The sequence below is a fragment of the Blennius ocellaris genome (assembly GCF_963422515.1).
Source record: "Blennius ocellaris genome assembly, chromosome: 2".
Taxonomy (NCBI): domain Eukaryota; kingdom Metazoa; phylum Chordata; class Actinopteri; order Blenniiformes; family Blenniidae; genus Blennius; species Blennius ocellaris.
The window spans coordinates 1,009,029-1,021,312 of NC_137651.1; the positions used below are offsets into that span (position 1 = coordinate 1,009,029).

Sequence of the window (12,284 nt, forward strand, 5' to 3'; positions counted from 1 at the left end):
ATTTATGGCTCTTTGGAGGGAGCCGGATCTTTGGGATCTGTTCATTTCAAAGAGCAATTCAAAAGACTGGCTCATTTGGCTCAATTTTATATTTATTCACTTTTAAGAAGCCAGCCTGTAGTTAATTAATTTTATCCTGCAAATAATCACAGGGAGGAAGGGTGGGCTGAAGTACCAGTTTTCATGAAGATCAGCTCATTAGTTTTTGAGATATCTTGTTAACAGACAGACCAACAGACAAATAAATGCGGGTTATTTTATAACCTTCTTGGCGGTTATAATAACAGCTTTCTTTCACCTTTGATTCAGAGATAACAGGTTTGGATTGTTTTCATATAGTTTTATCTTTGACATGACCAGTGATCAGCAATTTTTGTTTGCAACTTCTTTCAACAATTCTACTTTTTATTTTTATGTGAAAAAATATATGTAACCACCCCCCTGTCAACATCTGGAAACTAATTATTTTGTACTCCACCAACAATTTTAAATGTTTTGAAAGTGTAGTTTTCTTTGATCAAGCTAATTTCCACATGAAGGTGTTTCAATTTCAGAGGAAAACCATTTTACTGAATTCTAATCTGGTAAAAATTAACTCGTTTAGCACAGGAAATTGAAAACATTTTAAGCTTCACCTCCCCTCTTTTTTAACTCTCCATACAGTCTGTGCCCATCATTTCCCACTCTCGCTGGTTGCTGAAGAAAGGTGAAGTGCAGGTGATGGCAGGACCTAAAAGCACGAGGACCATGCGGAGCCGCAAGCTCTATCAGCCATTCTACTTGTTCCTCTTCAACAATCTGCTGCTGGTCACAAAACGCAGGCAAGCATTCCATCATTTTTGTGATTATGAATCCTTATCTTGTCCTCTGTCTCTTTACACTCAGTGGCCGCTTTATTTAGTTCACCTCCCTCCTCCCGCCAGTGCATGACAGTTCTACCATGGTCTCAAGTTTTGTGAATCTTAAAAGCTATGTGAAGAATTTATCTTCATGCAAGACACAAACATGTTGTGACTATCCAGCCAACTGACTACAAGCAGCACAGATTCACTAGTCACAAATAAATATTCATTTTAGTCCAAATCTAATAAACAACAGTCAAAAATGAGCAAAATACAGAAGTACAGAATACAATACAATACAATACAATACAATGCAATAGATCATCATCATTGATGAATACTGGGGGGATTCTCAATAGTGTCGCTCAACATAGCGAGCAAACCGAATAGAATATTAAATACGTAAAAACATTATATACATAAGTACATAAATACAAGAACAGCTGGAAAAGTTATAAAGATTGATGTCCAGATGTAAGATCTCTGTGACTATGTGGTTGATCTCAGTGGATCTATAATGAGTCTTGCATATGAAAAGTGATGCTGTGGACCAGGGCATTGTGGAGGGCTGAAAGACACTCTCAACACCCTGCTGATATATCCACCAGAGTTATCTGAGAACTTCTGGAGATGTCAGGTGTCCGTGCAGAAGCTGAAGTCTGTGCTGTCAAGGGTGAATAGGAATGGAGAGAGGATTGGTCCCCTAGTGGGCCCCAAACAATGCGCTGAGGGGCCCCGGGTTGCTGACCACACTTCCTGACACAGTCCTACAGGCACACATTCTGTAGCAATGTGGGAGGGTGGCGTCCATCTCGGGCTGGTAAAAAAAATCGATTTAATCGACTTATCATATGTGTAGTTAAAATCGATTTTCATTGTGCAAATTCAAATATTTTTCCCCCAGTTTTTTTTTGCATTGTTTGCATTCTGTTCTACCAACCCTTGTGTGTTTCCGTTGTTGCTGTTCACTTTTGGTTAAACCTGGGTTAAAACCTGAATCTTTTTTTAAATTATATTTATTAATTGACGCAAATCTGCCACCAATGCAAGTCTCCACCTTCACAACAGTCCTAGACTGGGTCTGGAGTGGGATACTGTCCACTGGAAGGGGGGTGGGGGGGTTCGATGGAATGACTGAACACAGGCAATATTCTTGCTGCTGAAGCCAGTATAAGTAGCGGCAGCTCCATTTCACTGCACAGTTTAAGGCAGCGATCCTCCAGAATTCAGTTGGATGATCCATCTTGGAAAAAGACGGTCAAAAAAATAGCGCACACCTTGCTGAAAGCTGTCTAAATTATATGAACAGCAGAACCTTGGACAAGGGACTCGGTAACAGCAGACCAATAGTCAACCATGGAGAGGTTTTAACTGTTAACGCACCTTAATGAGCAGACAGCTTCCCGCAGCTCGGTGCTGCTGTGAAGTTTGACTTGATTTGATTTATTTATTTATTTCAAACAAAGGAACAATTAAAATTAGATTAGAATTCTCTGGACCATAGAACGGGTGTGATTTTTTTTTTCTCTGCTGAGCAACTTTCATGTTGGTCCCAAAAGAGCAGACGCGAGGCAGATATGGAGACCGGGACTCAGAAGCAGGCGCTCTGGCTATAACTGATGCAAGGGCAGACCTCAGGGTTGTCCGGTGTGCACCATGTGTCGACGCAGACCGAGTCCCCTCATCACGTTGCGTCACTAGCCAGCTCTCCGGTGCAAATTGGTGCAGCGACAAATCATACTCGGACTGTGTCCACACATGGTGCAACGGGACATGGGAGCTGCCCCGGGCTCCGAGGTCTGTCTTTGCATCACATTTTCGCTTTCTGCCACCAACGCAGATGTTGGGGCAGTCATATCCAGTCACATCCAGCGGCTCTGGTGTTACCTCGCCAGGGCAACGTTTGCGCTCTCGGAACCAACACAGAGGTTGCGACTGCACGTCTCGCACCGCGGCACCAGAGCCGACTGGCTTTGTGCTGCTGGAGCGCTCCAGTGTGTTGACGTCAGCTGGACAGCTCTGTGGCTGCAAAAAAAGAAGTTAACTAAACAACTCGTGCAAAGTGGAGAATGTAAACAATAACAGAGGATCTATAAGGTCCAGATCTGCTGCCCCGGCTGAGATTACTGTTGTAGCGTCACCCGTTACTGCTTCGTAACACTGCCTTCCTTCACTGCACTTTTTGTGTGGTGGAAACAGCGCAAGGCTTGTGGACTAAAACTGGCTGCAATAAGCTCAAATCCAGCCCCAGAAACCGCCAAGCAAGTGGTTAAATAGGATTTTTTTTTCACATTTCACTGTATTTTGAAGCAGAATGTTTCATTAATATTGACTTCATGTTGAGATTGTTGTCAGTTTTAGTACTAATTGTGTGATAGTGCAAAATGAATCATGTACACTGTGCACCACAACAAAGAAACACTTTAAAGTTTAAATTCAAAGGTTGTTATGAAAGCATTATTTTACCAGTCAAGCGCACTCATGATGAAACTGGACTGTATGTGGCTTCTGAAGTTAAATTTGATTTCATATTTATTTTGTATATATTATATTCATGTATATATAGTATATATATATTTATATTGGTTCAGTTTTGTGCTTTTAACCCTGTAAAGCCCAAACCATTAAATAACTGACAGAAAATTTCAATTCTTTGAACTTGGAGCCTTTATTTGTCCCTCTAAACAAACAGACCAAAACATTTTTAAATATAATTTTCCATATATGAGTTTCAATTTGTGTCATATTTGGTACATCGGGTCACAATGAAAAAGAAAATGATTTCCTGAAGAAACAAAAACATAATAAAACACAAACAAATCTGACAAATCTGTCATTCCAAACATATAAAGTGCTAAATGAATCCATTAATGACAAATCCACCAATGAAACTGCCATCCATAATCATTTTCAGAGTATCTTCAGAGCATCTTCAGCACTGTATTTGTTTTGCCATCTAAAAACATATATGTACACAAAAGCAGATTGTGATTTTATTTGAATTGGTAAGTTTTTAGTGAAAAGCAGTACGTACAGTACAAGCAATAGTGATCAATCATCATGATACAGTAAGTTACATATCCAGTTTTTTACTCTAAATGTACCAAATTATGCAATTTAAAAATAAAAAGACTGTATGTTGCTTGATGTTGTATATAATGCATAAAATACAATAAAATGACAATTTACTGATTTAGAGTTACATGAACTTAAATGCCAGCTGTATCAAATTTGATACGTCATATTCAACACGGTTTTACGAAAACATAGATTTTGAAATTTTAAGTATTTTTACATTGCATCAACCCAGTGACTGTTCCTATTGATGTTTCAGTAGAAAAAAATGGTTTTCTTATCTTAATCTTTTCAAACTTGGCAAAGTTCTTCTTCAAAAACCACGTGTCCAACTCCTGCATCATGGCAATTTTGTCGCGTCACTGGAAGGCCCTCTAATGAGTGAATTATTACCCCCTGTTGGATTATCTGTGCACTGCATGTATCTGATTGTATACATCGGGATTTTCAGGGGAAAAAAAATTACACTGCTCACGTGGAGGGCTGAAAAACTCATGTATCAAATTTGATACGTTTGCCGTTATCGGGTAAAATAACAATTTTTCTTCCATAACATATTTTTTGGTGTTTGGTTCGTTCAATATCAACCAACTGTACAATTTATCACCTCACAATGTAGTATTTAGTATTTAGTATTTCACAATGCATTAGAATGCACCATTTAAGCCCTTCTACCCCAAGCTCGGGAGACCCTGAACCAACCACAGTGAGCCGAACACTGGATTGTTTATATGCATTTTCAACTCTGAGGACAATTACATAAAAAGTTGCACTTTTGACAATATATATGATGTCTGCGGTCATTTTTAAGTACATTGAAAATAAAATAGAAAAAAAATAAAAAAATTGAATCGAAAGATTTTTTTCCCTAGGCCATCCACTTGCATCCAGTGAGGTGACTACCTCACCTCACCTCATCTCGACATGAGATCGAGATGAGGTGATATCCACCTACATCGATGTCGGTTTCTCACAAAGCAAGGCCAGGCTGATTTTATTGAAAGCACCAGAGAAGTAAAGAATATGACTTTCACAGTGCTGGCCAGCCTGTCCAGTCTCTCCAGGGTCTTCATGATGTGGGACATCAGCGCCACTGGTCTGCACTCCTTAGATCCACAGGGAGGTGTGTTTTTCAGCATGATGCAGGATGTCTTTCACAGCATGAGGCCCCTGTGGAGTCTTGCTGTGAAGACTGTGAAGAGATGCTGAAGGACACCACATGTAGGGGGGGTGGATAAAATTAGAATTTGCATGTAACAGGTTTAAATTGACCTTATTTATATACAAATCACATATATAATATCATTTTTTGATTTTCAGGTTGCTACTGCCTGCTACTGGCCATATAAGGAAAACCGCGTTTTGGGCGAATTTCTCGAATTTTGCCACTTTTGACAAGTTTTGTGATTTAATGGCTCAACAGTAACGTATCATATATTACATTCACACATTTGTCATGCTAATCAATGTTTTATTTGTTTATTTTAGGTAGAAGTAGCCAAGTTTTCAGAATATTTGCCACTGTGGGACGAAAGAGAACAATGCTAACACCAGAACAATTTGGCAACAACCTCAAGATAGTTTTGGGGAAAACAACTGACAGATCCACTGTTACCTTGACAGAATTCCGTGCCGCGATGGAAAGACTGTCTGTTCAGCCATTATAATCATTAATAATGTGCATGCTATTGATTTTTTTTTGGTGTGTTCTAGTATAAACCATACCTTTTAGTTCATAAATAAACAAAATAAAACAAGTAATCACTATATTTGTACACAATGTTGAGACAGAGTCATTGTCCATTATCATATATAGCTGAAAAAAGCGTGCAAAAGTGTGATATACGCAGTACATCAAAACATGCCAGTAGCAGGCAGTAGCAGAACCAAAATTGAAAATGCAGGTTACTTGTGTGTTTTATATATAAATAAGGTCAAAATAAACCTGTTACACGAAGGTTTTGGGAAAAAAGGTCATTTATCCACCCCCCCTACCACATGGCTGGAGTGTGCAGGTCTTTAGGACCAATGGACTTACAGTGCTTGTGCAGTGGAGAGACCTTCTGAACAATATCTGGACATTCTTACATTATTGAATTCAGCACTTTTGGTCTTTATGGAATTTACTTTGTGGGTAGCGCAGAAAAAAATTCTGATGAGTTCAAAGACTGGCAGACCTCTTGTTCAGTTGGGGCCCCACAGGCAGAAATGTGGTCCTATGGATATAAATACACACATAACAATGGCAGCCTTGATTTATAACGTGACACACCTCCCTCTTATTAAGGTATATGCATTCATTAGGTCCAGAGGAAGTCCTGCTACCAACAAACGCCCCCACTGGAGGCACAGTGGCCTGAATGACTGAAAGGGAAAAAGCACACTCAACTCAACTCCACTCCACTGAACACCACTTTATTTATAGAGCACTTTAAAAACAACACAGTTGGCCAACGTGCTGTACACCGACAGGAGCACATAAAAAGTAAGAGAAAAAAGCGATCTCTGATCTCTGCTTCCTCTTGATTTTGGGGACACACAACAATGACTGATCTGCTGACCTGAGAGAGTGCGAGGGAGTGTACAACCGGAGCAGATCAGATAAATACTGTGGGGCCCGGCCATGAAGGCATTTAAAAACAAATAAAATTGATCCTAAGACGAACCGGGAGGCAGTGAACACTCAGCAGAGGACACCTGCCTGTCCCTTCTTCTTAGTTTTCTGATTTCATTTCATCCATTACAGGTTAAATTGAAGCTGAATCACTTTTCATTGATTTTATCATGAAAGAAACCAGGTGCAGCTGAGACTATTAAACAGCCCATCTCTGTGATTTCATCCAGGCAGAATGCCTGGTTTTAGTCAAACAGATTCCATTTGTTGGATCTTTATGTGATGCAGCAAGCTAGCAACCTTAGCCTTGAATCAAAGTCACACATTGAGTGTCAGTTTATGAACACATGCAGGCAAAAGGCTGCAGCAATCCTATGTTTTGTGAAGTAACAGGCTTTTGTCCATGTGTGAAGTGAGAAGGCTTAGTCGATAAGTTGGTAGATTGCACTTTTTACCTTTCAAACCTTTTAAAGTTCTTTGCAAAAAAATACAAAATAAAAAGATGATTCAGTGTTTTTTGCAAACATTTTCATAATGTACCCAAGTTTCTTGTACTACAAGAGGGACAGATTTATATCCTTCCACTTTACTGGTCCAGCATAAATGAGAAAAAAATATGGTTTATGTGATATCAGTTGTGGTTGATACCTCCTCTCTCCTTTCATGCACCTTGAAAGAAATGAACAAGACAGTTTGAAAACTCATTGGCCTTATCCCCAGTTTAAATCTACAGTTACCTCGCTAAGATGAAATATTGCAGGCGAAGCTAAAAGGTCATACCAACATGTCCATCCCATTTTATTTGACCTCTGATAATGGTGAGGAGAAAGGGTTCATGCCATAGCATAGTGGTATTTGTTTTTCGTTGTGGCCACACTTACCCAAATCAACAAACCAAAAAACATTAATTTAGGCCCTGTTTACACAACAATGATTCCAAGTTTATCCGCAAAACTTTCTTCACTTTTGGGGGGTTCGTTTACATGGCACCAGTGTGCGCATACACTGTATCCGCAAAGTTTTTAATCTGGCTCCCAAGATGGAAAGTATCTTTCACGGCCGCTCATCCCTCCTGCAGAGATTGCTGGAGGCTATTTAGCCTGTTAATGTGTGTGCGCAACTCTCCCGCTCCCTTCCCCTTCCATCCCTGGTAAACAAACACAGTGACCCGCAGTGGTGTTACTCGCGGCCAGTATTATAGTTTTATCATCCATATCAGTAGTTTTATAGTTGAGACTCACCCTTGATAGCATCCGATGCGTCATCAGTCCATATGGGTGTCAGGTGCTTTCCATTTTCTTCATGTTTATAGCGTATTCTTCTTTGCGCACATGTCTGTGTGGTTTCATCACCAAATCAAGCAACAGCGCCCTCCCATGGCCGGCATACTAACTACATTGTTGTTCCTGTGTCCATTGCGATAGTGTAAACACTCTTTTTTTTAATGGATGAGGTGTTGCCACGTGAAACGTTGGCCAGTCAGAGTATGTGGTTGATGGTGCAGTCGGGCTGTTGTGCTACATGTACGTAGTTGATTTCAGACAAAACATGATGGCTTGAAAGGTTAACCAAATAATTTGTGTCCTGAGTGTATTCTCACATACACACAATACACACAATGTTTGTGTCCTGAAAGGAGTTTTAAAATTGTGAACTTGCTGTCAGTGGGGAAAAGTTCCAGGTTCTTGATTCCTGCACAAGGGCCATGTTGAGGACCGAAGACCTTGAAGACCAGGGTCAAGTGCTGGCCCATGTCTTTAATCTGAACCTGCTGGAAAACCAAGAGGAGCGCCAGGTCAACTACATGCTCAAGGCTTCCAGTATGTAAGTAACTGCAGTAGAAACGTTTGGGGATTTCATTAGGTTTACTTTCAAACTCTCAGCATAAATACTTACTTCTAATTAACACAATATATCAATTCCATTAGCTCATTCGCTGCATTTTAAACACATTTTTAATTCAATACAAATGAAACCTGAACAGAAACAGCTGTTTAAATATTTCACAAGTTGAATAGTAATACATTAGCTTGAGAGAGAGACATGAACTGATAAATTGATTCAAAGAAGAAGAAGAAGACATTTGGTTTCTGTATGTAACCCACCCTGGGACAGAGGAGCAGCTACTGTGCAGTCAAGGGTCTTTCTCAGGGAGACACAGTTTGTCAGTGGTGGTATTTGAACTTATGAACTTATGATCACTAGTTTACTTCTATAACCTCCAAGACATTACTGCCCCCAAACCAAATCATAATGGAAAAAAGAACAGAGATAACAGTGTTTGAGAACCTAAAAATGTGAAGTAGTATTGCATCGGAGCCAGATGTGGCCCTTCCCCCCTAGAAATAGCCAAAGGTCTTCTCTGTGGGTTTGGAGACCACTTTTATGATTCTAAACACATAACCATACTTTATCAATAAATGTTTTTCCACATTGACCCATCCTATTTCTAGAAAGCAGAGTCACCTCATTAAGAGGCTCCAGAGTCAAAGGTCAGCTCAGGGAGCCACAGCAGTGACCCCTCATCTGTGGAATGTGAACCTACAAACTCCTAATCCTGTCCAAGGGCCTCATTTATAAAAGCTTGTGTAGGATTCCTGCTAGAAATGTACACGCGCCCAAAAGCTAAAAGTGGCGTGTGCCCAAAAAAATTTGGATCAATGAAATGGTGCGTACGCACATCTGCATGCACTTTCCTTTTATAAATCACAATCCACCAGGAAGATTGACAGTTCATCTCCTGCCCTCAACAAGCCCACTTTCTACCATAAATGGTCAATGCAAAGTGCCTCGTCCATATTTTTACATCTCAAGCTGCCTGTTGATCGCCGGCATTTGACGCTAAATCCTGACAAAAAAAGATGAAGAAAAGGAATTTTGTGGAGAGCAAAATACTCATGGAGGAGGTAGAGGTCAGGGGAATTATATTATTTGTTGTGACAGTAGTGGAATCACTAAACAATATCACGAAAAAACAATCAGCAGCACGTTGTCACCACTATAAATAATGTGAGAGTCACAAAAATATCAGTGACTGCAGAGGTGGAGAAGAAGAATCTGATCTGAAGGTGAAGGCCAGAGGAGAGTGACATCATGGGGGGCAGCACCAGAGCTCATTGCTGGACCCCAAAACAGCCCAGTTGGGATGATCAGTGTGTGTGTGTGTGTTAAGAGTGTCTAGGTGGGAAGGAGACACACACTTGAACAGGGACTTGTAAAAAGGCTCAGTGGACTTTGTGTTTTATCCTCAATCACTCGAGAATTGGCGGCGGAGGGTTTAAGAGGTCGCCTGTCTCCAGCAGCAGTGCACCCAGAGCACATTAATGTACCGCGAGAGGCCTTTATCAGGATTTACAGCCATAATGTATAAAAATCATAAAATTATATATATATATACCATATTTTCCACACTATAAGGTGCACCTACATCAATTGACATAATTGTTTGTGTATAAGGTGCACTGTATTATAAGGCGCATGCAATAGTCCAGTGGTCAGCAACCTTTATAGCTCAAAGCCATTAGGTTACATTTTCCACTGATTCTAACACCCAGAGAGGTGCACACACTTTATTTTGATAGTCCTACCTCCAGCCTATGCCAGGAGGACACTACACACAAAACCTTCTTCACTGCTGGTTGACAACTTACAACTACCGCTAATAAACTAAACTACATGAACTAAGCAACAAAAACACAACACAACACAATTATTACCGACACCACAAACCAAATAGAACCCCCAATAATTGCATTTAAAACACCACAAACAGCTGCAATGAATTATGGGAGTTTCTATCGGCTGCACTGAGGAGCTCAGGATGAATTTGTCGCTGCAAGGCATGATGTCCCATCATGCCTTGCAGCGACAAATTCATGTTTTGTGTTGTTGGAGGTTATTGTGGGTTGTTGTTGGGCTTGGTGTTGTGTTGATTGTGTTTATGTGTTTTTGTTCCCCAGTTTAGGGAGTCATTATTTCATCTAGTTTATTTTGGTTTGTTAGAATGTTGGTGTGCAACCATGAGTGATGAAGGTGTTGTGTGGAGTGTCGTGAAGATCCGGTTGCGAAGTTAGAGTTGTCAAAATAAAAGCTTCTGGTTAACCCTAACCCTCTGGCAATTCTTCCATATATAAGGCGCACTGGGTTATAAGGCGCACTGGCAGCTTTTGAGAAAATTTGAGGTATTTAGGTGCCTTATAGTGTGGAAAATACGGTGTGTGTGTATATATACTAAACTGCATCATGTATCACATATGTATAATAATAAAATAAACAATAGAAAATCTATAATTTTTTTATTTTGATAAATCATCTTTATTGCAGTTTGTTTTTTGTATGACACATTCCCAGAGACTCACTTTGTTACCGTGTACATGCAATTTAGTATATTTGTACATTATAGCTGTCAATCCTAATAAAAGCAGCTGGAACAGAACAGATGTCCCCAGCGACTGGCGACAGCCTCAGTGTGCTCCCAACACTGCAGCTTTACGCACCGCTGTTACCGTGCTATTTATGTGCGTACTCTAATTAGACTGATTGTTACACACTTTGTCACAATTGATAATCAATCAGTTCTATCCACAGCTCTGTATCATTTGAAGATGAAAGTTTGACATATAAACATGGTGCTGCTGATTCAGTAGTAATGTTCTACTAAAGAAACACAGCTATACCACTGCAGCTTGGCTGTTTATGGTTACATAGATCTGTAAGTCAGATATTTGAAGATATTAAATGTATGAGATGAATCCGGCGTCAATTCTCCACCTGACAATCAGCACCACCAGGTTCCCCGTCTCCAAAATGTGCCTGTGCAAGGTTCAAAGTTTGTGTACTGGTACGCACATTCTCCCGCAAAGTACATTTTTTTAAATCACAAACTTTGCGTGGGAAGTGGCGTACGCATCTTTCAGGACCCGTTTTGTGCATACGCAAGCTTTATAAATAAGGCCCCTGTTCTCTAACCAAGTGGTGGCTGAGGAGTGGCCCAGTGGTGGCTCAGATGGCTTAAAACTTTTTATAACAGTGCTGTTGAGGTCAAGATCTATGTACCTTTAATCTGATGTCTATTTTATAACAACTCACCCTTTAGAAGTCTGTACTTGTGTAATTATTAGGTCCTCTTTAGTTATTTGAAAATGTTTAACATGTATTGAACCATATCAGAAGGGTTATTTTACTGCAGGAGGAGCATTTTTTCTGATCAGTGGCATTTTGTTGACAGGAGTGATAAGCTTCGATGGATATGTGCACTCACTCCTAACCGCCGTACACGCTTCATGTCGACCAGTGCCCACCAAGCAGGTGAGAACAAATATCACTCCAATCCTGTCATGATACTTTTTTTCAACCTGTTTTTTTCTGTTTCTCTGGATCTTACTCCTTGTTCAGTGTTCCCTTGCTCTACTTTTCTATTATGTTCTAACATTCATGTCCTATTGTGTAACTTGCTCTGTTACTGCTTTACTAAATTCAGCTCAGTTCACAAGTCATTACTTGTTTCAAAAACAGGAACAAAACCAAAGAAGCACTGTTTCTGCTGTCCTGCCTCTCTGGCTTTTCTGCTTCATGCAGCCTTTGCTCACTTAAAGAATGGAGCTGTGACTCTATTATTGTTCAGACTCTCTGCAGGTGCAGTGTATTCAGTCATACTCAGCTCAGGAGCCTGATGAACTTTCCACTGAGATGGCGGACGTTATGAACCTTCTTGAGAGAACAAATGATGGTGTGGATTACTGCTGCTGTTTATA

The 12,284-nt window shown here is 40.2% G+C and overlaps 1 protein-coding gene across 1 annotated transcript in view; it reads left to right on the forward strand.

Moving 5' to 3' along the window:
* ngef (neuronal guanine nucleotide exchange factor) overlaps positions 1 to 12,284 on the forward strand; it is a 76,535-nt gene that overhangs the window by 60,445 nt on the left and 3,806 nt on the right. Inside the window, exons 11-14 of the mRNA XM_080509479.1 lie at positions 664 to 827; positions 8,197 to 8,355; positions 11,759 to 11,838; positions 12,155 to 12,259. Coding sequence (XP_080365605.1) covers positions 664 to 827; positions 8,197 to 8,355; positions 11,759 to 11,838; positions 12,155 to 12,259 — 508 coding nt within the window. The remainder of the gene's footprint in view (positions 1 to 663; positions 828 to 8,196; positions 8,356 to 11,758; positions 11,839 to 12,154; positions 12,260 to 12,284) is intronic.